This window comes from Myotis yumanensis, unplaced genomic scaffold (genome assembly GCF_028538775.1).
Source record: "Myotis yumanensis isolate MYYU_CA2020_CCGP unplaced genomic scaffold, mMyoYum1.0.hap1 SCAF_10, whole genome shotgun sequence".
Lineage (NCBI taxonomy): Eukaryota > Metazoa > Chordata > Mammalia > Chiroptera > Vespertilionidae > Myotis > Myotis yumanensis.
In genome coordinates this window covers 43323773-43351201 of record NW_027223761.1, presented here as the reverse complement: position 1 = coordinate 43351201, position 27429 = coordinate 43323773, and the positions used below count along the sequence as shown (strand labels likewise).

Sequence of the window (27429 nt, the reverse complement as noted above, 5' to 3'; positions counted from 1 at the left end):
TATTATTTTTATTTTATTACATTTATTCTAAATCTGTCTGAGAGATTGTCCTCTGACCAAATTCATTAAAATCTCTTTTTTCAAGAATAAGTTAGGTTAGATACACTACCTTAGTTTATAAAATAGGTAAATGTGTAGTCTTAAAAAACAGCTAATAGCTTACATAGCACTTAACAATTTTGTAGTTTTTAGCAATTCTCTGAAATTGGCATTATCGTGCTTATTTTATAAAGAGGAAAATAGACTCACGAAGTTTATATGGCTTGCCCGAGGTCACACACTCACACACAGTATTTTTCCATGCTCTGCTGCTATCGTATTTGATGTCTTTAGCTTATATTATTTTCATAGAAAATGAATTAAAAATGTATAACCTGATTTGGACATAAAGAGATCAACTTTTATTTTCCTCTGCATTTGTTCATATGAGTATCTTGCTCCCCAGAGATAAGAAATAAATGAGATGCTCTTATATTTAGATTGAAAATAGTAGTAATAAAAATGTAATAAGAATGATATAGCTAGGGGATATGCCCTTTTGTTCCAAGTACCAGAAGAGCTCACACCTATTCCATGTACTTTTCTGTTATAAAGAGCTGTTTATTCTGCTCTCGTTATACTGCTGAAAGCCACCCAGTTCGGTGATTTGATAATCCAGAAAGAATTTTGAAACTCTTTAGGTTTTTATTATACATCATCATTCCTTTGTCTTTTGAGGAGGAGATCCATTTTCCCCACATTTCTAAATTGTAACTGTACGTGTACTGAAAGATATTTGGCGTTATTCATAGTGACACTGTACATGTTGTGGCACTCTATACTGTCATCTCCTAGGAGCTTGTGTTTAATTTTAACTATTTATGAAGCTTGCTTTTCTCCTTAATATTTTATGAAATGCTTTGTATATGTAACTGAAGCAGATGTTGTCATAGATATTTTCTCTAGATGAGTAACCTCTAAAGATAGTTGTGCTCGCTTTCTGTCTGCTTAAGGAAACTCCTTCAGGATCTAATTAATAATGTAGCTCTTTTAACAATTCAGAAAATAACAATGTTATTTTATATTTCTTTTAAAATAAATAGCCTAACATTGCCATTCTTAATATCTTGAAGACTCGACAAAAAAAGTAAACCTAATAAAAGGAAGGGGGGAAACTACATTTCAAAAGACACGAGAATGACCTGGCCAGTTTGCTAAGTGGTTAGAGCATCAGCCCTCTGACTGAAGGGGCAGGGCTCAGATTCAATTTCGGTCAAGGGCACATACCTCGGTTGCAGGCTGCATCCCCAGCCTTGGTCAGGGCGTGTGTGGGAGGCAACCAATCGATGTGTCTCTCTCACATCAATGTTTATCTCTCTCTGTCTCTCCTCTCTCTTCCACTCTCTCTAAAAAATCAACGGAAAAAATATCCTTAGGTGAGGATTAACAAAAACAAAACAAAAAAAGACACAGGAAATTTTGACAAAATTCAACACTCTTTTATTATAAAAAAAACACACACACACTCAGCGAATTAGGAGTAGAAGGGAACTTCCTTAACATGATAAAGGGCATTTAGAAAGAACCTACAGCCAATATCATACTCATTGGTGAAAGATGGAAAGCTTTCCCGCTATTATCAGGAACAAGACAAGGGATGCCCACTTTTACTATTGCTGTTCACGGTTGTACTGGGGGTATTAGGGCACTTAGGCAAGAAAAATAAATAGAAGGCATCCAGATTGAAAAGGAAGAAGTCTACTGCCATACCATCCTGAACATGCCCAATCTGATCTGAAAAGGAAGAAGTAAAATTATTTGTTTGTAAGTGACATGATTTATATAGAAAATCCTATAGAAGCCACAAAAAAAAGTATTAGAACTAATAAACGAATTCAGCAAAAGTTGCAGGTACAAGATCAAAACACAAAAATCAATTGTGTTTCTATACTCCATTAATGAATGAACCAAAAGAAAATTAAGAAAACAATTTCAGCTACAATCATATCTGGAAAATAAAATACCTAGAAATAAATTTAACCAAGAGCATGAAAGACTTGTACATTGAAAACTACCAAATATTGCTGAAATTAATTAGAGAAATACTAAATAAATAGAAATAATAAATGTTTGTGGATTAGAAGATTTTATATCGCTAATATTGCAATATTCCGCAAAGCGAGCTACGGATTCAGTAAGACAATTTCTATAAAAATTCCAATGGCCTTTATTTTGGACAGTGTGGTACTGGCATAAGGATAGACATATAGACCAATGAAATAGAATTGAGATTCCAGAAATAAACCACAACATTTATGGCAGTTGATTTTTGACAAGGTTTCCAAGGCCATTTGATGAAGAAAGAATAGCTTCTTTAACAAAGGTGCTGGGACAACAAAATAACCACATGCTGGGATACTTCATTAAAAGAATTAAATTGAAAACCCACCTCCATATACACTCAACGCAGGAGCTGCCCCCTGGTGGTCAGTGCACTCCCACAGGGGGAGCGCCGCTCAGCCAGAAGCCGGGCTCAAAGTGGGCGAATGCAGCGGCAGTGGCAGGAGCCTCTCCCGCCTCCACAGCAGCATAAAGGATGCCCGACTGATGGACATCCCCCCAAGGGCTCCTGGACTGCGAGAGGACGCAGGCTGGACTGAGGGACACCCGAGTGCATGAATTTCGTGCACCAGGCCTCTAGTCATATAATAAGATGCTGTTATGGGCTGAATTGTGTCCCCTTAAAATGTATATGTTGCCGTCCTAACGCCTATTACCTCAGAATGTGACTGTGTTTGGACCTAGGGCCTTTAAGAGGTTATTAAGATAAAATGAGGTCATGTGAGTGGGCTCTGATCCAGTGGTTCTCAACCTGTGGGTCACCACAGGTTGACCATCGGAAAACACATGTATAATTGCATATTGTTTTTGTGATTAATCACCATCCTTTAATTATGTTTAATTTGTGACAATGAAATTGGGGGTCACCACAACATGAGAAACTGTATTAAAGGGTCGCTGCATGAGGAAGGTTGAGAACCACTGCTCTAATCCAACATGACTGGAGATGATGTCCTTATAAGAGTAGATTATAAGGGCAACAAGCAAAGAGGCCCTCAGTAGGAACCAATCCTGAAAACACCTTGATCTTGGACTTGTAGCCTCCGAACTGTGAGGAAATAAAATTCTGTTGTTTAAGCCACCAGTGGTACTTCATTCTAGCAGTCTAATGCAGATGCGTACCCTCATCATTAATCAAAGAAATGGAAATTAAAATCGTGAGATTCTATTTTATACCAATGAGATTGACAGACATGAAGATAGGCAGGTATTAGTATTATTGTCTAGTCTCAATATCTGGGCTAAACTAGTACTTTCCAAATTTAGATTCTTGAGAAAATAGAACAATTGAGGAACAACTGTTACCTAAAATAAAATTTAAAAAAGTGTAATTATCATTTCTTTTTGACCAGGAAGTGTTTGATTTCTTATTTTTTGAAAACCCAGCAGAATAAATCTTAAACTTTAAAATGTAATTACTGGTCATTTTAACCTTATTAAAGACTTAAAAGTATTTTTTTTTCTCTGTAGGTGGTACGGGACTATAATTTCCAGCTGTTTCTACAAGAGAATGCTGTTTTTCACAAACCTCAGCCCTTCCAGTTCCAGCCTTGTGACAGCGATACTGTAAGGGAATTCCAGATTTTCGTTTCATTTGTTTTTAAGCTATGTTCATGCTCAAATAACTTATCCTTGGAAAAGACAGACAGAAAAGGCTGAATATGTCTCATTAATTTTATAACAAAGTGTGAGGATGCAGAGAAACTGTGACATTTCTTCTTTGTCAAATGTAACTATCACACCTGGTACTATGCTAACAACTTTCTACTACATTGGATTAAATTATAAGACAAGTTACTGCTGAAAATTGAACTTAGGGAAGAAGAAAAAATATTCAATAAAGGGTAGGTTTTTTTTTCAACTGAAATTATACTTTCTATCCATGAAATTCTTTGCAATCCTTTCAAAGACTCCAGTGGTCAAATTTTATAGAATTAATAAATAGAATAATGAATATGTGCATGCAAATATTTTATTGGTTTTGTACAAAATTATAGGTCCTTTATAATGTCTTTCAGAATTCTTAGAATGTTAAAGTATTAACACAGATGCCAAATTGGCAATTTTTAAAAGGCTGACAATCATCCTTTTTTATTCTTGAGTTTAATCTATGAAAAATTCCATTTTTTTTAAATTTTAAAAAAACCACTGAAAAGCTAATTTGATAACCAAAAATAAAAATTTAACTTCTACAAGGTGGGAAAGCACATATCCAGCAGATATCTATGTGCCAGCACCTCTAGCACATGATCTCAGTGTCGGCAGGCCACAACGCAAGTCAGATTACATCAGTTAATTCTGTTGGTAAACCTAGAATCAAATCAGGGGAGTTATAGCAGAGTTAAATGGTATCCATTTAATAGAAAACTTTGCTAGAGGTATCTTCATTACTTTTCTTTCCTTTTTTTTAATATATTTTTTATTGATTTCAGAAAGGAAGGAAGAGGGAAAGAGAGATAGAAACATCAGTGATGAGAGAGAATCATTGATCTGCTGCCTCCTGCATACCCCCTACTGGGGATCGAGCCCACAACCCGGCATGTGCCCTTGACCAGAATTGAACCCAAGATCCTTCAGTCCGCAGGCTGATGCTCTCTCTATCCACTGAGCCAAATTGGCTAGGGCTTCATTACTTTTTTACTAAAATTTAAGTAGCCCAGTTAGTGGCTGTATAAAAGAAATGTAGGGAAAACATTTTCCTGTAGATGATAGCCCTTGCATTTATAGTAGTATGTCTTGTTTTGGGGTGGGGAGGTGTTGTTTTTATTGGTTATATAGAGAGAGGAAGGAGAGGGAGAGAGAGAGAGAAACATCAATGAGAAAGAATGGTCAATTGGCTGCCTCCTGCGTGTCCCCCACTGGGACCAAGCCCAAAACGAAACCCAGACCTCTTGGAGCATGGGATGGTGCTCAACCAACTGAGCCACACTTGATGGGCTGTTTTTTTTTTTTTCAATCAATCAGCTTTTGCTTAATGATTCAGTAACATTGTTCTATAATTCGACTTCTTTGAAGCCTGGGAGGAATGAAGCAGAGCGCTGGAAGATACAGAGTACGGACAAGTTTGCGAAGCTTGACTTAAAATTGTGACTAACTTGAGATTATTTTATCTTTGCTCATTTTCCTCAGAAAATCAGAATAACAGTGACACTCATCTCACTTGTCCTAACTGCAACACTAAATTCTTTTTTGTTTCTAGATACTTAGCTGTGTCCATTTGCCCAACAATTCTAACTATGCTGTTTTCTGTCCTTGTGCAATCTTTACTGGGCAGAGTTTAAAAGGCTCCCAGCTGGTGGATGTTGAGCTCTCCCCGTCAGTGCTCTGGGAATGACCATAGCTGAGGTTATGGGGTGTAGGTCATGGATAGGAGTGATGGGATGTGTGGGTTTGCATGTTAATGGAGGGTGGAACCTGCCATTGAGACGAAAGTTATATATATGAGGAACCACTGAATGCGTAAGATGAGCTTTTCATTTTCCCTTAGGGATTTCATTTCCTGTTTATAGTGAGAAGATTGAGCTCCTGATTTTCATCTTATTTGAAGCACCTTATTCCTCAACAGGAGTGCTGAAAAGAACCTTAGAGCTGATCTTGCCTTGATTAAAAGGGAAACGGAAGCCTAGAAAGGAAAAGAGACTTGTCCAGAGTCAGACAGTGAATTAGTGGCACATTACTGTCTTGATTGCAATTTTTATGTTCTTTCTGCGTGCTACTATTTCCTGAGAAGGAATGTTGAGCCCTTGGGGAGCAGTTATTTTTTTCATAACGGAAAAAGACAAATGCCCATACTTTTATAAAAGTCATCCCAGATTGTCAGCCATTAAAAAAGTCTTTAGAGTAATCATTTTTAAATGTGTTTAACTGCAAAATATTCTTGTGTGTACTTTTTGTTTTGTTGTAAATTAAGTACTCTTACTGCCCACAAATAATACAATACCAAATAATTACTTTTACTCAGCTTGGACTAGGACTGTTCTTTCACGTGAGCATGGAGCTGTTGTTTACTTGCTTTCTGGTTTCCTCCTGTAGCTGGTAGCATTAAGCCTCCTGGCGTACAGAGCACTATCTTCCCACTCTAAAATGTTGCTTCTTTTTGTATTAAAATTCTCTTTGGGTAATTCATAGTTAAGAAAAAATTTTTTCTTAATTATTTTAATAAAGATTTTTTTCATGAGTTCTTAAGAGTTTAGAGAAAGTTAAAATAGTTTAGTGGTTCAGAATGCCGAGTCCTGAACCAGATTTGTGTAATTAGAGTTGTAACTTTTAATATCTGGTAGACACTGGAAATTTTACTTAATCTCTCTGAGCTTTGGCTTATGACCCATCTCATCAGGTTGTTATAAAAGTACAGGGTGGCCCAGCTGGTGTTACTCAGTGGTTGAGCATCAACCTATGAACCAGGAGGTCGTGGTTCGATTCCTGATCAAGGCACATATCCAGGTTTCAGGCCGATGCCCAGTAGATGGCGTGCAGGAAGCAGCCAATCAGTGATTCTCTCTCATCAGTGATGTTTCCATCTCTCTCTCCCTTCCTCTCTGAAATCAATAAAAATATATTTAAAAACATTAAAATAAGTAAAAGGACAGGGTAGGGCAAAAGTAGGTTTATAGAGTAAAATCTGTGTTTTGCATATTCACAACTGTAAACCTACTTTTGTCCCACCCTTATATGAAACGCTTTCCACAGTGCCTTGAATAGTAGGGGTTAACTATTACTACCGTTCATTTAGATTTTGCAGTTTGTTCTTTGTGAAACATAATCACAGCATTTTAGGACTAGAAGAAACCCTTAGTGATCATTTGATCTAGCACCACTGACCTTCATATGACACTGAAATCTAGAGGAAGGGTAAAAGCTAGTTTGAGGTTTGGTGGTAAGTTGGTAATGGACCTGAAACTAAATTAAACCCAGTATCTTCCGGGGACAGAGAGCTTGTGATGCTATTATTGTTTCTTTTCACTCTATCCAACGAACCTTTCTTTAATCCCATTGAAACTATTGAGCTGCTTCTATTTTCATCTGTGCAGCTATTTTAGTGCCATAGTAGGTTGGCATGAATACTTTCCTTTTCTTTGCTTTACTAGCTTTCTTCACATCCCACGTGGATCAATCCATAGTATTAGAGATGAAGCTTTGATGTTCAGCAATGTAAGACAAAATACTGTGATCATTTATGGTTTCATACTTTCCTCTTAGGCTTCTGTTAATGTTTATATAGTGGAGCATGTCTCCTGTTTTGAGTGCTGCTGATTAAGTGAAGGCCCTCAGATCTACCTACAAAATGGTTGTGTTTTCAATAAGAATAATAGGCCTTTTCTTTCTGTTCTCTCTTGTGTTGTAGAGCCGACAATTAGAATCAGAAACTGGCACCACAGAGGAGCACAGTCTGAACAAGGAGGCTCGGAAATGGGCCACACGTGTGGCACGTGAGCACAAGAACATTGTTCACCAACAACGAGTAAGTGTAAGCGAGTTTTAGGCTACATTTAGCTTAAGCCAAATGTCCCACCAATTTAAAGAGTTGAGTTTTATTAATGTGAAAAATATCCCATGTGTGTTTCATAATTTGGTGTGTGTGTTTTTAATCCTCACCCGAGGATATTTTTCCATTGATTTTTAGAGAGAGTGGGAGAGGGAAAGACAGAGAGAAATATCAATGTGAGAGAAACACATCGATTGGTTGCCTCCTGCATGCGTCCCAACCAAGGCCCGGGCCAGGGAGGAGCCTGTAACCAAGGTAGGTGCCCTTGACCGGAATCGAACCCAGGATCCTTTGTTCCGCAGGCTGACGCTCTATCCACTGAGCCAAACTGGCTTGGGCTTAATTTAATTTGGCTTCTCATCCCCAAGCAAATTTTTTGAAGGCACAATTGTAGATTCCATGAAAATGTATTAAGACTAAAAGTGCAAAGAAATTATATTAGATATAGTAAATTTTTCCTCAATTTCCATTTATTTATATCTTCGTTATTCTCTTAACCTTCACATCCAGTTTTTCTTTCTTTCCCTGCTTCCCAAAGACTACACTTGTGAAAATCACCAATGATGTCTGTGTTGCTAAATCCAAAATGGACATTTTGATTTCTGTCTTAACCTATTGTCAACTTCGTCACAATTGACAACACCCTTCCTCTGGAAACATTCTCTTCTCTAGTCATCTATGGCATAACTGCCTGGTTTTTCTTCTGTCATTCCTGGGTTCTCTTGCAGGGTCCTCAAACTTTTTAAACAGGGGGCCAGTTCACTGTCCCTCAGACCGTTGGAGGGCCGGACTATAGTTTAAAAAAAAACTATGAACAAATTCCTATGCACACTGCACATATCTTATTTTGAAATAAAAAAACAAAATGGGAACAAATACAATATTTCTATTTGCATGTGGCCGTAGTTTGAGGACCCCTGTCTTAGAGGTTCTTTCTCTACCTCACATTTAAATGTCCAAATTCCTTAGATTTCTGTACTAGGCTTTCTTCTTTTCTTATTCTTTATTTTATTATAGACAGTCTTGAGCTCTTCCATGGTTTCACTTACCAACAAATGATATATTAATATCTTCAATATTGGGCCTTTCTTCTGTGTACATCTTATACTGTATACAAGAATAAACTCAAAATGGATTAAAGACTTAAATGTAAGACTCAAAACATAATACTCCTAGAAAAAAAACGTAGGCAGTAAACTCTGAGCAATATTTTTTCTGGCGATGGGCCGGAAAGCAGCGACCGTAGCCAGCGCCGGGCCAAGCTGGGGAAAATTGCGCTGCAGCTCAAAGCCACGCTGGAGAACGTCACTAACCTCCGGCCTGTGGGGGAGGACTTCCGGTGGTACCTGAAGATGAAGTGTGGCAGCTGTGGTGAGATTTCAGAGAAGTGGCAATATATTCGGCTGATGGACAGTGTGGCACTGAAGGGAGGCCGTGGCAGCGCCTCCATGGTCCAGAAGTGCAAGCTGTGCTCGAGGGAAAACACCATTGAGATTTTGAGCAGCACCATCAAATCCTACAATGTTGAAGACAATGAGAAGTTCAAGACGATACGGGGGCCTTGAACCAGTTGATTTCCAGCCCCAGGCTGGGTTTGCTGCTGAGGGTGTAGAATCTAGGACCATCTTCAGTGACATTAATCTGCAGGAGAAGGACTGGACTGACTATGACGAAAAGGCCCAGGAGTCTGTGGGAATTTACGAGGTCACCCACCAGTTTGTGAAGTGCTGAGCCCTCTTCCTGCACACTTGCCTCTAAGAACTGAGAAGGGACAACCAAGCAGCAGAGCCCACTGAGCCTGGTCCCTGCATCCCTTGTCTCCTGGCAGCTGTCCAAGCCCTCACAGTCTGGATGCTGGGCTGTCACAGCTTCCCAGGCCCCACCAATAAAGCCCAATATATATATATATATTTTTTTTTCTGATATTTCTTCTTGGACAAGATAATCTAAGAAAAAAATAAACAAATGGTACTACATCAAACTAAAAACATTTTGCACAGCAAAGGAAACCAATAAGACAAAAAGACAACTTACTAAATGGGAGAAGTTATTCGCCAATTGACACATCCAATAAGGTATTCATATCCAAAATTTATAAAGAACTCATACAAGTCAACACCAAAAAAACAAATGATCCAATTAAAATACGGGCAAAGGATATGAATTGACACTTCTCCAAAGAGGACATACAGATGGTCAATAGACATATGAAAAGATGCTCAATGTCACTAATCATCAGAGAGATGCAAATTAAAACTACAATAAGATATCACCTCACAGAGTGGCTATCATCAATAAATCAACAAACAAATGCTGAATAAACTTTAATAAAAAAGGAATCCAGCTATGTTTTAAACACATGACTAATTAGGGTGCAAGCATGATTCAATATGAGATAATTTAGCAATATAATAGCCTGTATTTATAGAATAAAGATGAAAGTTTTATGATTATTTTCTTAGTTGCCCCAAAACAACATCTGATAAAATTCAGTATCCCATAGTCCATTAAAAAAATAAAACGTCCTGGCAGGTTTGGCTCCGTAGATAGAGAATTGGCCCGTGGACTAAAAGGTTCCAGGTTCGATTCCAGTTAAAGGCATGGTCAGTGTGTCTCTCTCACATCGATGTTTCTCTCTCTGTCTCTCCCCCTCCTTTCCACTCTCTCTAACAATCAATGAGCCCTAGCTGGTTTTGCTCAGTAGATAGAGCATTGGGCTACAGACTGAAGGGTCCCAGGTTTGATTCTGGTTAAGGGCACATGCCTGGATTGCAGGTTTGATCCCCAGTAGGCGGCGGGCAGGAGGCAGCCAGTCAATAATTCTCTCTCATCATTGATGTTTCTATCTCTCCCTCTCCCTTCCTCTCTGAAATCAATGAAAAAATATCCTTGGGAGAGGATTAACAAAAAATTTAAGAAAAATTTTTAATGTGTTAATTTTTTTGTTTGGGGATTTTTTTGGTTAATCCTCACCTGAGGATATTTTTCCTTTGATTTTTAGGGAGGGTGGAAGTGAGAGGGAAAGACAGAAACATTGACGTGGGAGAAACACATTGATTGATTGCCTCCTGCACAAGCCCTACCCAGTGCCCAGGCTGGGAAGGAGCCTGCAACCAAGGTATGTGCTCTTGACCGGAATCGCACCTAGGACCCTTTGGTCTGCAGGCCTATGCTCTATCCACTGAGCCAAACCAGCTAGGGCAAAATGTGTTAATTTTTTTGAAAAATAAGATAAAACAAAATTCCTAGCCAGCTGGATAAAAACTTTTTCACCCTGATGAGGATATCTTGAAACTTACAGTAAACATTATACTTGATGTTGGTATTTATTTTCTATAGCTGCCATAACACATTACCACAAACTTAGTGACTTAAAACAATATAAATTTGTTATCTCACATTTCTGGAGGTCAGAAGTCTTAGTGGACTTGGCTGGTTTTTTCAGCTCCGAATCTATCAAGGCCAAACTCAAGGTGTCAGCCAGGCTGGCCTCAGGAGGAGAATGTGTTTGCAAGCTCATGCAATTTGTTGTCAAAACCCAATTCCTATAACTGTGAAACTGAGGTCTCTGTTTCCTCCCTGGCTATCAGCTGGGGGCTACATTCAGCTCCTAACTCCTATACTTAGGCCAATCTCTCTGGTCCTGGTGCATGGGCTTCGAATCTCACTGACTTCGCTTTTGGCTCATCTCACTGCAGCCAAAAAAGTTTTCTGCTTGTCAGGAGTCATGTGATTAGGTTGAGTTCACTCAGATAACCCAGGATAACCTCCTTGTTTTACATCTATAACTCTAATATATCTGAATTATCTTTCATGTGCACAGTTCCAGGGACTAGGGTGTAGACATCTTTGGAAACCTTCCTGTCTGCTACAATGATAATTACAGTACCCATCATTACCACTACTTTTCAGTTTCATAGGAGAATTTAGTCAGTGGTTAATAAGTGAAAAGTAAGGTATTTAAACTTTAGGAAAAGGTACACCTGTCATTATTTATAGATTATGTGATAAGTACCTCCAAAAATATGAGACCCAACTGTCAGACTATTAGAACTAATAAGAGTTCAGTGAGGTGAAGATTATATACAAAAATCATTTATTTTTTTATTAGCTATAAATAATACATTGCAAAATGTAGTTGGAAAAATTATTTACCAGAGCAGTGAAATACTGATGAATCAGCCAGTGAAATATCATGACCTTTAGGAAGGAAGGCATTTTTTAAACCAAAGAACATAAAGAAGGCAGAAGTAATTAGGTGCAAAAAAATGTGAATTTTTATTAAATTTATTTATAATTTCAATGCAATCTCGATGAAACTTAAAAGATATTTTTAATTGCCGAAACCGGTTTGGCTCAGTGGATAGAGTGTCGGCCTGCGGACTGAAGGGTCCCGGGTTCGATTCCGGTCAAGGGCATGTACGTTGGTTGTGGGCACACCCCCAGTGGGGGATGTGCAGGAGGCAGCTGGTCGATGTTTCTCTCTCATCGATGTTTCTAATTCTCAATCCCTCTCCCTTCCTCTCTGTAAAAAATCAATAAAATATATTTTTTAAAAAAAAGATATTTTTAATTTTTAAAAGTTTTAAATTTATTGAGGTAACATTGGTTAATAAGATTATATAGGTTTCACCCTAGCTGGTTTGCCCAGTAGATAGAGCGTCGCCTGCGGACCAAAGGGTCCTGGGTTTGATTCCTGTCAAGGGCACGTACCTTGGTTACAGGCTTGATTCCCAGTAGGGCATGTGCAGGAGGCAGCTGATCAATGTTTCTCATCGAAGTTTCTAACTCTTCTCCTTTCTCTCTGTAAAATCAATAAAATGTATATAAATAAATAAATAATCTTTTAAGAAAAATCAGTCATTATTTTTTTGTTTTCTTTAACAGGTTCTAGATGATCTGGAATGTCATGGAGCTCCAGCATCAGAACAAAGCCGAGTAGAGCTGGAACAGAAAATAGATGAAGCTAAAGAAAATATTCGTAAAGCAGAGGTGAGATGATAGCTCATTTTGCCCAGCCTCGTCAGTGTCTTTAGAATTCAGTTTCTAGACACTGATTATTCTGAAGATGATTCACCATCTTCATCTGTATCAAGAGTATTATTTTTTAGTAACGGCTTCATATGAGGTGGTACACACGACAAAAGGACACTAAACCCGCTAAGAAAAGTTTACAGTCATGAAACATTAAATAAAAAATAGAATGAAGTCACAATCAAGATACTTACTTTAAAGTTTCACAGTGTACATAATAAATCAGTCAAATTCACAGTATAGAAACTTAATATATATGTTCAGAGCCTAGAAGAGCCTCCCCTATATGGAAGTCCTCTGGAATCATGGGCCTAGGGCAGCCATGAGCAAACTACGACCTGCGGGCCGGATCCGGCCTGTTTGAAATGAATAAAACTAAAAAAAAAAAGACCGTACCCTTTTATGTAATGATGTTTACTTTGAATTTATATTAGTTCACACAAACACTCCATCCATGCTTTTGTTCCGGCCCTCCGGTCCAGTTTAAGAACCCATTGTGGCCCTCGAGTCAAAAAGTTTGCCCACCCCTGGTCTAGGGGCATAAGCTACGCTTTTAAGAAGAGAAAAGCCAACAAGACAAAAAAGTTACAACAGCTTTTGCCGGTGTGGCTCTGTTGGTTGGAACATCATCCTGTACACCAAAAGGTTGTGGGTTTGATTCCTGGTCAGGGCACATACCCAGATTGCAGGTTCTATCCCCAGTCGGGGTGCCTACAGGGGGCAACCAATCGATGTTTCTCTCTCACATTGATATTTCTCTCTCTCTCCCTTCCACCCTCTCTAAAATCAATAAACATATCCTCGGGTGGGAATTTTTTAAAAAGTTATAACAGTGGATTTTAATTGGGGGGAGGGGTTGTCATGGGACCTTTTAAGCATTGTATGAAAATGTGAAACCCCCTCTCCCACCAAAAAGAACATTTTTATGAACAGTTTCCAGACGTTCATGTACCCTAGGCTAATATTCCCTGACTTCAAGGGGGAAAGGTTAAGATGGAAAGAAAGAACCTATTTGAAAAGGAGGAAGACATAGGTGATAGTTTGGCAGTTAGATTTGATTAGAGTTTTATAAGGAAATGTGGTAGACAGTAAATAAATTAATCGTGGTTAGGACCAGTTCATGGAGGACCAGTGCACCATGGATGGGATGTGGAAGTAGATATTCAAGAAAAACTGAGGATGTCCAGTCTTGTCAGGAAGGCGTAAGGAATGCCAGAGATAGCTCAGACTGTAAAGCCCAAGTGCCGAGGAGTGGTCCACTGCAGCATACCTGACCCTTAAGAAACGCAGAAGAAACAGGTCTCTGGGAGGAGTTGTTAGGGCAGGTAATACAGAAGAAGTAGGACTTAAGGTGACTATTAACAGATTAGTAATAGTTGATTAGTCAGGGGGAAAGGGATAGCACAGATTTATGCCATGAAACCTCAAAAGGCAGAACTTGAACCAAAACAAGAAGACAGGAAGGAGGCAGATCTGAGCTTGGTATTGGGAAATACCTTCTAACAGTCAGATCTTCCCAATGACAAAATAAGCTCCTCTGGGACATAGTGCAGCTTTACGATTCTGGGCAAACACCTCCTGGGACTCCACACTCAGAATTCTTCATTGGTTGAGGGTTCATTTAAACCAGTGTTTTCATACACCCCCTCAGGATCTAGAGGCTTTGAGGACGTGTTCCAGTGGTGGGGGCGGAGGGTGTGGTGGAGAGTAGCATAGGCAAACATAGAAACTATGAGCATGCTTCTGGCACAAGCCCATGGAAGTGACCTGAACCAGAAACAGCTTGCCATCTGCGTGGTCTAGAGAAGCCCTAGTAACCACAGCTCGCCTTTTTTCCTGGCAAACGATCTACGGCCTCCGTAGTGAAGAGGGCAGAGCGTACAATAAATAGCCATTTTCCTCTCTGAATTCAGGGGCAGGGCTCAACCGCTACCCCAGTGGGCTGGCCAAGTACTATTGGCAGGTCCTTTCCTAGTTGGAGAAACATTGGCTTGTGTAGAAGAGCTTTTCTTGTTTGTTTCTTCAAACTCGGTGAAGCCAGTTTCTGAGCTTTGATAGAACAAGTCTCAGAAGTTTTCTGAAGGGTGTGTTTTCTCTTGTATTTTCCATTCCCAGACTCCATCCATGGTGTCACCGTCTGCTAGCCTAGCTCCACCAAACCTCCCAGTAGAGTGGTTGTAGGTATCAGTCACACAGACTCTACATTTAGCCTGAATGATCTTTTATTTCCATGAATATGCTAAACTACCCTGTGTTTGTTAGCTTAAAGGTAAAAATATGAAGTGAGATTCCCACAACAAAATGCCTCGTCTCTCCCAATACCAGTTTTTAAGTCTGCATTCTCAAAAATGATTTTCTTACCAAAATATGGAACATGCAAAAAACCATGAGGCCAGGTTCATTATCTCAGTTTTGAATGTCTGTGAGATGTAGTTAATCTTGCTATCTCAACTTGATCTCACTTGATTTCCACTTATCAGATACAGAGAATAACTCAGCTAAAATTAGATGGCAACTCTGAGGGTAGTGCTGGAGTAGTACTCAGAGGATTGTCCTAACGAAATTTTTGGATATATCCCCCTTCTTCTTTTTTCAGCCTATATAACATTTGTATTGGATTTTCCCTTTTTATTCAGTAGTTATTTACTTTATTTATTATAAATACCTGCACCAAAGGGAGAAAGCTGGTTAAAATGCCATTATATCCTTCACGGTTGTTTTTTTGGTCTAAGTTTTACATATGTCTCCTTTTTCCCCAATTGACCCCTACCCCCCAGCCATTCCCACCCCAGGCAAGCCCCCACCGCCCCAGTGTCTGTGTCCATTGGTTATGCTAATATGCATGCATACAAGTCCATTAGTTGCTAACTCCGCCTCCCCTACCATTTGTCTCTAGAACGATCTATTCTTATTCATCAAATTATGTTGATCATTATATCCCATATATGAGTGAGATCATGTGATATTTATCTTTCTCCGACTGGCTTATTTCGCTTAGCATAATGCTGTCCAGGTCCATCCATGTTGTTGCAAATGGTAAAAGCTCCTTCTTTTTTATAGCGGCATAGTATTCCATTGTGCTTATGTACCACAGTTTTTTAATCCGTTCATCTGCTGATGGGCACTTAGACTGTTTCCAAATCTTAGCTATGGTAAATTGTGCCGCTATGAACATCCTTTCTGATTGGTGTTTCTCATTCGACCCAGTAACCCCACTTCCAGGACTATATTCATGTTTGTTTTTAACTCCTACTAGCATGCGTGTTATCCTCCCTTGTTGGCTCATCTGCTTCATCCAGTGTTTTCTACATTGTGTTTTCATTCAGTGTTGCTAATTAGAATAAAAACCTCTGTGTGGTGCTCAGTAATAGATTAAAGAAACTTTTTCCATTCATAAGAAATTGAAAATATAAATGGTTTGGGCTTTTCAAAAGAATAGGAGTTATGTAGTGAATAATTAATTACTGGCTGATCAATTGGGGAGCAGATTCACTAATTGATTAGTTTGACAAATACTTAATAAGTTCCTGCTCTGTGCCGGATACTGATGAGTATTTTATTTTTTTTATTTTTTTTAGACATATCTTTATTGATTTCAGAGAGGCAGGGAGAGGGGAGAGAGAGAAACATCAGTGATGAGAGGGAATCATTGATCGGCTGCCTCCCGCACATCCCATACCGGGGATCAAGCCCGCAACCCGGGCATGTGCCCTTGACCAAAATCAAACCCAGGACCCTTCAGTCCACAGGCCAATGCTCTATCCACTGAGCCAAACCAGCCAGGGCCTGATGAGTATTTCAGACATACAGTGATGAACAAACTGTTGTCATTGTTATGATCTCTCTGACGGTCACAAGAATATTGGTACTAGAAATGCTACTGTTGGTGGCCCCTGATTAATTCAAGAATTGAAATGAGGCAATAGCTGGTTAAATTACACTTTAATAACAGTTTTCCTAACCTGGTATTGAGGTATTTGAATTTTTGAAATTCCTTTGTCACACAGATATACACACATTCTTCATCTGACATATCATACCTATTTTAAAAGTAGCTTGCCAAGAAGCCAGGAGTTTTAAAAGCCATCTTTTTGGAAGCTGTACATAACTTACGTTGTTCCAGAACACAATTATTTTTATATTTAAATTGTGCCTTTTATTTCGCTTGAGGGCAGTTCTCTCTCCTTATAACAGTGAAATGTTTAACACAAAGAGGAGAAAGTTGATGTAAGAAGTTAAAGATATCCAGAAATTGTTAGTAACTCACATTTAGTGTAAGGTCTGCAGGAGGAACTACAGGCTAAGTGATTCTTTCTCCAAGATGTTAACTATAGTCTATGATCTGAATTGTAGGTACATTTGAAAGCCAAAGTACTTGGTATCAAATGAATTAACAAAACAAAAATATCAATTATTGTCTATATAAACACATTTTCAAAGACAACCATTTTTTCTTAAATTATTTCATAAGGTTCTGTTGCACACTATGAATTCAATTCAAAATTACTGAGTCACTGAGGCCTGCGCAGGTCCCAGCCTGACCGTGGTTTGGGGTTGCTGTCTGCCTTATAAAGCAAAGCAGAGGGTTTGTCTCCAGAGAAGACAGTCATCTCCTTCTCTGAGAAAGCCTCCTACGTAGCTGGCTTTGGCATCTTCCACGAATTGAAGAGCAGGGATTGAGGCCTCGTGAGTCTGGGTTTTCAGCTAAGGTAGAGAGAGACAAGACAGTGGTTATGACCAGTAAGTCCAGAGTAGGGTGTAGTTACCTCTAGAACAGCGTTTCTCAACCTGTGGGTCGCGACCCCTTTGGCAGTCGAACGACCCTTTCACAGGGGTCGCCTAAGACCATCCTGTATATCATATTTACATTACGATTCATAGCAGTAGCAACAGTACAGTTATGAAGTAGCAACGAAAATAATTTTATGGTTGGGTCACAACATGAGGAACTGTATTTAAAGGGCCAGAAGGTTGAGAACCACTGCTCTAGAGCATGCTACTGTTTGCCCAGCCAGGACTTCATGACAGTCATAGAAGTGTATTCTTTAATAATGAAATCATAATAATATAGTTCTCCCTCCAAAGAAAATTATGTCATCCTTATACCTCCGTAACTCAAAATGGTAAGACCCTTGCCATAATGCTCTAAGAGAAATCTAAAAAGTTTTGTTGTATAAAATGTGAGGCTCCATTACGGCAAGGTTAATGAAATGCTAAGGTGAGCCTGCTGTTAAAACAAAATTTCCACTGACATTATATCCAAAGTCCCATACCTCAGGGCCTGTCATTGTGGGATTTCACTGTACTCTTATACTATGGTATGTTAGCAGACTCTTAGCTAATAATCACTTTCTTCAGTTTTTATTGTAAAATTTTTCAAACATAGAAAAAGATCAAGCCCTAGCTGGTTTGGCTCAGTGGATAGAGTGTCGGCCTGCGGACTAAAGGGTCACAGGTTCGATTCCGGTCAAGGGCACATGCCTGAGTTGTGGGCTTCATCCCCAGTAGGGGGCGTGCAGGAGGCAGCCGATCAATGATTCTCTCTCATCATTGATGTTTCTATCTCTCCCTTCCTCTCTGAAATCAATAAAAATATTTTTTTAATATATTTTATTGATTTTTTGCAGAGAGGAAGGGAGAAGGATAGAGAGTTAGAAACATCAATGAGAGAGAAACATCGATCAGCTGCCTCCTGCACACTCCCCACTGGGGATGTGCCCGCAACCCTGATACATGCCCCTGACCGGAATCGAACCCGGGACCCCTCAGTCCACAGGCCGACGCTCTATCCACTGAGCCAAACCGGTTTTGGCAATAAAAATATTTTTAAATAAATAAATAAAAACTGGAGAGGAGCCGGGCAGGTGTGGTTCAGTGGTTGAGCAACAACCTATGAACCAGAAAGTTATAGTTCAGTTCCCAGTCAGAGCACATGGCCTGGTTTTGCACTCGCTCCCCATGAGAGGGTGTGCAGGAGGCAGCCAATCGGATTCTCTCTCATCATTGATGTTTCTATCCCTCTCTCTTGCTCTCTCTCAAATCAATTTTTTAAAAAGCTGGAGAGAAATTGATTCTTAACAGAATGGGACTATACTTAGACATTTACATTAGAAGGCTGCACACTAGAATCTAGCAGAGAGTCTTATTGATTTGAGGATGAATGTCAGGGAGGTCTCAAATTTGCATGTAAGTAACTGCCCAAATCCTTAGCCCAACGCATTTAGAGCAGAAACTCCCAGGTGTTTGGCAAGAAGCAAGAGCTGTCCCTAGCCAGTTTGGCTCAATGGATAGAGCGTTGGCTTGTGGACTGAAGAGTCCCAGGTTCAGTTCCTGTCAAGGGCTGATCCCCAGTAGGGGGTGGCAGGAGGCAGCTGATCAATGATTCTCTCTCATCATTGATGTTTCTCTCTCTCTCTCTCCCCCTCTCTCTTTCTCTCTGAAATCAATAAACATATATTTAAAACAAACATCTTTAAAAAAAAAAAAGAGGAAAATGTTAAAAAAAAGCAAGAACTGGAAAACAAAAAACTGAGCAGAAATTTCAGCTGTTATTCTAATTATTAGAAAATTGGAGTGATTATATTAATATCAGACAAAATGGACTACAGAACAAGAAATATTAAGAATGATAATTCATAATGATTAAAAATAATATCAGATCATTAAGAAGACATAATCCTAGATGTGTATGTAACTGATAATAGAGCTATAAAAAATGAAGCAAAAATGGACAGAACTGAAAGAATAGACAATTCTACAACATCCGCTTCAGTAATTGATAGAACAAGGAGCTAGAAAATTCGTAAAGATATAGAAGACTTGAACAATACTGTCAATCAAATTTACCTAATTGCTATTTATAGAACACTCCACCACACTTTTAAAGTATTTATGGAATATTCAACAAAATCAAATACTACACCATAAACCACTGTCAGTAAGTTTAAAAGAATTGTTATCAGGCAAAATATGTTCTCTGACCCATCATAATTAAATTAAAAATCAATAACAAAAAAGATACCTGGAAAATCCCCAGATATTTGGAAATTAAACTATTCAAGCACCATAATCTGTTGCTACCTTAAAAACACACACACACACAAAACTTTATGACCAAAACAACAATGATTTATTATCTCTCACCATTCTGGCTGTTGATTGTGCATTTATTTTTTATTTTATTTTATTTTTTGCAGGTTTTGATTGAGATTCCTCATTGAGCTGCATTCAGCTAGAGCAGTGATGGCGAACCTATGACACGCGTGTCAGAGGTGACATGCGAACTCATTTTTTTGGTTGTATTTTCTTTGTTAAATAGCATTTAAATATATAAAATAAATATCAAAAATATAAATCTTTGTTTTACTATGGTTGCAAATATCAAAAAATTTCTATATGTGACACGGCACCATAGTTAAGTTAGGGTTTTTCAAAATGCTGACACGCCGAGCTCAAAAGGTTCGCCATCACTGAGCTAGAGGGTCTGCTGGAGAACTAGGTGTTTGTTTTCCAAATGGTCTTTCATCCTCAGGCTAAAACTGGGCTTCCTCACAATTTGGAAGCACATTCCAAGAAAATGAAGTCCTCAGAGCACTCATCAAACCTCTGTTTGCATTAAATTTGCCTTTGTTCCATTAGCCAAAGCATATTAGATGGACAAGCCCAGAATTAATGTGGAGGGGACTATATGGACACTAGGAGGCATGATTCATTGAGGATAACAATTTACCACAATTAATATGACCTTGATTAAATCATTTTTCTCATCTATAAACTAGAGGTTATAATATTCATCCCCAGAATTGTTGTGTGGATTAAATGAAATGAGATATATAGACTTTATAACTATCAAAGTTTTATAAACTCAACTATGGCTTAATACTTAGATATGCTTATTTTATAGTTTATATTAAAATCAGACAGTGTTCATACACCATGATATTGTATCTTAAAGGATCTGGCTTTATAAAACATCATTTTAAAAAGCGCTGTCTCTTTACAAGTTCTAAAAATGAGTTGGTCACGTATTTAGAGTGCCATCAAGTTACAGACAGCTATACTCTGCAAAATTGTAATCCATTGGCAAATCATCAAAATTCATTTGAAAACACTGGAAAATTCTGCTTTTAAGCAGTTGTTAAAATATAAACAGTTGAAACTCTAAAGGAAAGATAGTAATGTTTATTCTGGAACTGTAGTCAGTTATTTGGTAAAGTACTGGCAAAAATAAATCTTATGAAAACTAGATTTCTTGTTATTGAAAAAATAGAATAAACTAATCTCTCTCTCTCATTTTCTCTTTCTTTTTTTAGCAGCTAAATGGCTTACATTTATGATTTCCAAGAAAGGGTTTACTCTTTTTTTTAAATATGTTTTTATTGATTTTTAGGGAGAGAGAGAGAGAGAGAGAAACATTAATCGACTGCCTCCCACAAGCACCCCACCTAGGATGGAGCCCACAACCTGGCCATGTGCTCTGACCAGGAATCAAACTAACAACCTAACTGGCCACCTTTTGGTGCACAGGACAATGCTCAACCAACTAAGCCACACCACGCAGGCTACTCTGTTTTTTTGTTTTATTTTGTTTTAAACATTTCAGTGCCTATATTAGTTTAAAATACATACTGGAATGGTGCTGAAACAACAGAATATACACATGCAAAAAGAATGAAGTTGGACCCCTACCTTACACCATATATCAAAACCCCAAATTATCAGATACCTAAGTGTAACAGCTAAAACTAGAAAACTCTTATAAGAAACCATAGGAATAAATCTTTGTGATAAAAATATATGCTAAGTATAATAAAAATTAGTGTATTAGATATGGCACCAAAAGCCAAAGCAATATAACTTGGACCTAATCAAAACTGAAAACTGTTTTTGTGCTTCAAAAGACACTATTAAAAAAGTAAAAAACAAACCCACAGGATGGGGAAAAAATATTTGGAAAGTATGTATCTGATAAGAGACTTTTATTTAGAACACATAAAAACTCTTACAATTAAAAGACAGAGACAAAATAAAAAGACAACTCGGCCTGGCCAGTGTGGCTCAGTGTTTGAGCATCAACCTATGAACAAGGAGGTCATGGTTCAATTCCTGGTCAGGGCACGTGCCCAGCTTGTGGGCTCGATTCCCAGTAGGGGGTGTGCAGGAGGCAGCTAATCAATGATTCTCTCTCATCGTTGATGTTTCTCTCCCTCTCCCTTTCTGAAATCAATAAAAATATATTAAAAGCCATAAATAAATAGGCAACCTAATTTTAAAATGGGCAAAGGATCTAATTACACATTTTTTTAAAGAAGATATAGGAATGATCTCAATTCTTTAAAATACATGTGCCTAAAAATCTTCAGAATACAAAAATAAATTCAGCAATGAGAACTCAATGACCTAAGTCAGAGCTCAGATCCTTTTTGATACTCCCCCATCAAATTTCATGCCAGAAGGGCTCAGTGAGCACGCTTGTTTGCCCAAGAGTCCCACAGAAGGCCATCAAGTAAGGGTCCTTAAAATTGCCTTAGTGGAGCCTTCAACGGTTGGAGGAAGAGACTACTACTCTAATTTGTGGAGCAATGAAGCTACATATACTACTTGCTAAAGCAAAAGAGAATGATACTTACAAAATACAATCTCTCTGAACAAAGTAGAACTTTCATATAGGGTTTTGAGAAGTGTGGATTTCAGAGATTGGCATATTTTCAAAACAGGGAGTGTTTTACAGATTGGCTCACTTTTAGCTGTGGTGGATAGAGAGATTGGCGAAGTGATGATGACTGGAGTGAGGCTCTGGTTGATTGGCTGCCTGTCACTGATTGACTGCTCTCAGAGGCATGCCTATTGGAGCAAAGAATTTGCTATTTTAGAGACAGGTTTAACTGGTTCAATGATTATTTGCTTACCTCTTGGAACAAGAGCCGAAACAGGCAGTCTTTCCCTTTAATTTAGAGAATAGGAACGTTTTATTCTCAATTTCTACTATTTTTGACAGCTGCCTAATAATTTAAAATCTTTACTCAGTAGGCAGTCAGGAGTCATGAAAGTTTTTAGTCAGGGAGTGACATGATGAGATCATTTGCAGACTTGTAAAAAATAGATGAGAGAGGAGAAGAAAAAGTCGCAAGAGGTGGGTAGAAGGCTGTTGAAGATGCTAGATTTTAGAATGTTCTGAGGCATAGCCTAATTAAGAAGAAAAGGATGCAGACTTTATAGCACATCAGTATCTTCCTATTCATAAGTTATATTTGATGTTTCTTGTTGATGCAGGTATGTCCTTTGCTATTGTCAGCAGCCAGATTCCTGTTCATGTGTTCCCTCCCCTGCACACCGCCTCTCTACCTTTCCCTCTCTCCGTCCCTCCAGTTGAAAAATTAACAATTATGCCAAGGCAGAATTGCTGGTGAATGTCAATATTGTACTAGTTAATGTCAGAAATAACAAAAACTATCAATTTGAGAGAGAAAATGCCTTGATTTCTGACCATTTTCTTGGTTTTCTTAGATAATTAAGTTAAAAGCTGAAGCCCGGCTGGACCTGCTAAAGCAGATCGGCGTTTCTGTGGACACGTGGCTGAAGAGTGCAATGAACCAAGTGATGGAAGAACTGGAGAACGAGCGGTGGGCCCGCCTGCCCGCAGTGACCAATAACGGCACTTTACACTCGGTATGGCTTCCCTTCTTGGATATGATGGGCTAACTTTCACTGAAGGAGGATATTCTTGGACTATGTAGCCAAACCGGATAATGGCCAAAATTTTAAAGAAAAAAAGTAATGGTTTAGCTAGTGGTTTGGCTTCTGTTTGTTTGTTGTTTTGTTCTTTTCCTTAACCTATCACTGATTGAGTTAAACTTTGGTGTAAGAAAGAAAGGGGTTGGAGGGGAATAGTGTTCTTAAAAAATGTTCAGTGAAGAATATATTCTCCCTAGTTGGTTTATCAGTGCCGATTTGCCACATTCATTATCCCGTTCATGAAATATATATGCTTGTCTGGAAACAGCAAAGTAAAAATTTTGATCTAGGGTTTCTGAAGTTCTCGGAAGTCTTTTCTAGTGTAAATGAAAATAGACATCCAGAGAGTTGGAAACAATCTTAAAGAAGGGAGAGGAACACTCTTAATCTGTGCCTTAGTCTGCTCAGTTCACAAGGACTTTCACCCTCTGCTCACAGCGCCTTTCATGAGGGGACGGTATCTTACAAACAAGGCCAGAACTCAGGCTTAAAATTTCAAGTCCAGGGCTCTCTCCACTCCGATGTCATCCAGTTAAAGTTAAACCTTAGTTTTTCATGTTGGAGATCTGAATCCCAGAAGAGTTCACTGATTCACCTGATACTATATAGGTAGGCATAATGATACCTGGCTGGCCAAACTGAAGTCATCCCTGTTGATACCTCCCCACCCATTATTCTCTCTCTGTTTATTTCCTTGTGGCATTTATTACAATCTACTAGAGGCCCGGTACATGAAATTCATGCACTCAGGAGGGGGCTCCCTCTCAGAGTCTGGGAGCCCTAGGGAGATATCCATCAGTCGGACGTCCTTAGTGCTGTTGCGGAGGCAGGAGAGGCTCCCACCACCGCTGCTGCACTCACCAGCTGTGAGCCCAGCTTCTGGCTAAGCAGCACTCTCCCTGTGGGAGCCCACTGACCACCAGGGTGCAGCTCCTGCATTGAGTGTCTGCCCCCTGGTGGTCATTGCACATTATAGCAACCAGTTATTCCGCCGTTGGGCTGAAACCGGCTCTCCGACATCCCCCAAGGGGTTCCAGATTGTGAGAGGGCATTGGCCAGGCCAAGCAACCCCACCAGTGCACAATCTGGGCCAGGGAGGGACACAGGAGGTTGACTAGCCGGGTAGGGACCGCAGGAGGGCTCCAGGGCACGTCCAGCCCGTCTCACTCAGGTCCCAATCAGCCAGACCCCAGCAGCAAGCTAACCTACCGGTTGGAGCATCCACCCCCTGGTGGTCAGTGCCATCATAGCAACTGGTTGACAGTCAACTCTCTGCCCCCTGGTGGTCAGTGCACATCATAGCGAGTGGTTGAGCAGCCTTAGCATATCATTAGCATATTACACTTTGATTGGTTGAACAGATGACTGGACACTTAGCATATTAGACTTTTCTTATATAGGATATTTATCTTCTTTATTTGTTTTCTTTTGTTTATTATCTGTCTTTCTCTCTAGAATGTAATTTCCATGCCTGCCTGATTCATGCTGTACACAACAAAGTGCCTGGCACATAGTAGCTACTCAATAAACATCTGTTGAAGGAAGAAATGAATGAATGGATGGATGGAGGGATGGATAGAGGGAATAGTGGTAAACTAAAAAATAAAATTCTAATCTTCCAGCTTCCCACTCTAGCCATAGTGCCCTTTCAGTCCGTGTGCCCTTCAGATTTAAAAAGGCATCCTTGCTAGAGAAATTGGCCAAAGTTTAAGAACATTCCTAGAGTTTTTCTCAATTTTTTTACATACCATTCTGCTTGCACATTCAAAAAGGATTGTGTGTGCATGTGCATTTTAAGGAAAAATAATCTATTGAAGGTTTATTTTTATTTCACTGTTATTGGTAACCCAGCTGGGGAAGATAAGCACACACGGTCCACTTGACTTTGGGGTTAGAAGAGCTTGCATCTTTTAAAAGTCAAACTCCCATCTGCTCAGGTTATTCTGTTGTACAGGAGCTGTGACGACAGCAAACTCCAGGCACAGGTTTGCTTTTGGCTTCAGCAGCAGCACTGTTGGCAACCAATCAAGCCCATGCTTTTCCTGGGACTAGCACCTTTTCTAACTACATCAACTGGGCTGGCACTTACCGCCTAACTGTGTGCTTGCTTCCTGAGCAAATCGGAAATGAACAAGACTTGGTCTCTCTCCTCAAAGAGCAGACAGGCTTTTATAGATCTAGTGTGTGACTGGGCTGCCGTGTGGCAAACTCAGAATTGCTTACTCCTGAGGGAAGGTGGAGGTGGGCGGGTGAGGGGAAAGAGATCAGTCAAAGAACTTGTATGCATATATGCATAACCCATGGACACAGACAGTTGGGTGGTGAAGGCTTAGTGAGGCTGCGGGGGTGGGCTAGAAGGAATTAATGGGAGTGGAAAGGGGGACCTATGTAATGCTTTCAACAATAAAGATTTTTTTTTTAGTTGCTTACTCCTAACTCATCTGCACACCTTGGAAAAAGTCACTTCTCTCTGCGTTTCACAAAGAAAGTTAAGTTAAATGAGTCTAAGATCTCCTCCAGCTCCAAAATCTCGTGATTTTGTAAAGAGTCGTCAGTAAAGCTTAATACCAACCAGAAAAGTAGGAGAGACTTTTGCCCAAGAAGGAAATGTCATTTGTGATAGTCCTTGAAGAACTTTAAATGAGATTTTTTTTTAAAAGGCTTCTGAGTGTCAAAGAAGAAAATAAAGATGTGCCTAGCACAGTGTCTGGCAGTGAGTAGTACAGTCGGGCAGTGAGTGTTGATTAAATTGGGTATTTTTGAGAACTGTCCAAAGACATCAGCTCATCTAGAGACATACCATATCTCCTGTGAAAGGAGCATGTTGCAATTCCTTTTCATTCTTCCTTTCCTCTAGTCAGTCTTATGGAGCTTGTGTCTTCACGCTTTCAGCTGAAGGATATATTGTGTGGAAATTCTACTAACAATAAAAATAAGGGAAAGATGTAGGCACAAAATAGCTTAATGAAGCCTCAATATTTATTTAACCTGCTTTTAAATGACAGCATTGAAATTGTTCACAGGGAGTTATCTCTTCACACTGACAGCTAGCTGGCTAGGAGCATAAATCACAAATGCACAGTCTGGGACTAAATTATTTCTTCCATTATAGATGCCAACAGAAACATTAGTCATCAAGTTTAGAATTCCCTTCCATCTGGAAAACATGGTAAATACCGCTGTTAGACATCAGCAGTGTAAAGTGCCTTATAGATGTTAAAGTGGTTACGTGCCTATTTACCTTATAAAATAAGGAAGGAACTGTACTTAATTGGGTATTAACTCTTTGCCTTCTGTGTTATCCTGTAGTACAGAATATAGGAAGCGGGGGGAAAGACAAAGATTCACAGAATATAGCACCATTTTTTAAAAGGAGAGCAGTCTACTGTTATATTCAATTGATGGTTAACCGGAGCCTACACACAGCTTCATATGATTGGATCGCTACCAGTGACCCAGTCAGCGTTCACTCATCCCTCCCTTCTCTTATTTTCCTGCCTTCTCTTACTCATAAACCCAGTTTACAGCCTAATTTTGAAATTATATTAATTTTAGAATAGAAAAAGTTAGATAACTAGACTATAATTAGAAATTACAATAGTGGGAAAAAAACTATCTAAAGCTCATCTTTATAACACTTCTGTTAGCAACTTGATGTAATTTCTCTCTTTCTACTATTCTTTTTTTAAAAACATATTTATCATAATAATGTTAATTTTGCATATTTTTCCATCTAACATTCCAGATTGCTGAATGGTCTTCATAACCATCTTTTTATGTCTGTATAGTATTCCATCAGGAAAGCGTGCTGTAATTCATTTAACTAACTCTTCCATATAGGTTCAATATTTAGATTGCCTCCAGATAGTCTAAATAATACTCTAAAAAAACATTTGGAGTGAGCACCAAAGCCCCAACGAAGCAAGTCTAGCCCCAAAGGGGTGTCTCCAGCACAGAAGTTCTCCCACTGCAGACACAGCTGATTCTCACAACCAATTGGCCTGGAGGTCAATTCCTCCCAGTGATAACTACAACAATCAAGGCTTAACTACAACAACACTGTGCACAAAGCCCAC

General features: G+C 39.1%; 1 protein-coding gene and 1 pseudogene across 1 annotated transcript in view; both read left to right on the top strand.

Annotated features, from left to right (window-relative positions):
* Positions 1-27429, top strand: part of FCHSD2 (FCH and double SH3 domains 2) — a 164209-nt gene that overhangs the window by 115146 nt on the left and 21634 nt on the right. The window contains exons 10-13 of the mRNA XM_070425571.1: positions 3571-3666; positions 7445-7561; positions 12473-12577; positions 23126-23287. Of these exons, the coding sequence (XP_070281672.1) occupies positions 3571-3666; positions 7445-7561; positions 12473-12577; positions 23126-23287 (480 nt within the window). The remainder of the gene's footprint in view (positions 1-3570; positions 3667-7444; positions 7562-12472; positions 12578-23125; positions 23288-27429) is intronic.
* LOC139018196 (CXXC motif containing zinc binding protein pseudogene) lies at positions 8855-9403 on the top strand (annotated as a pseudogene).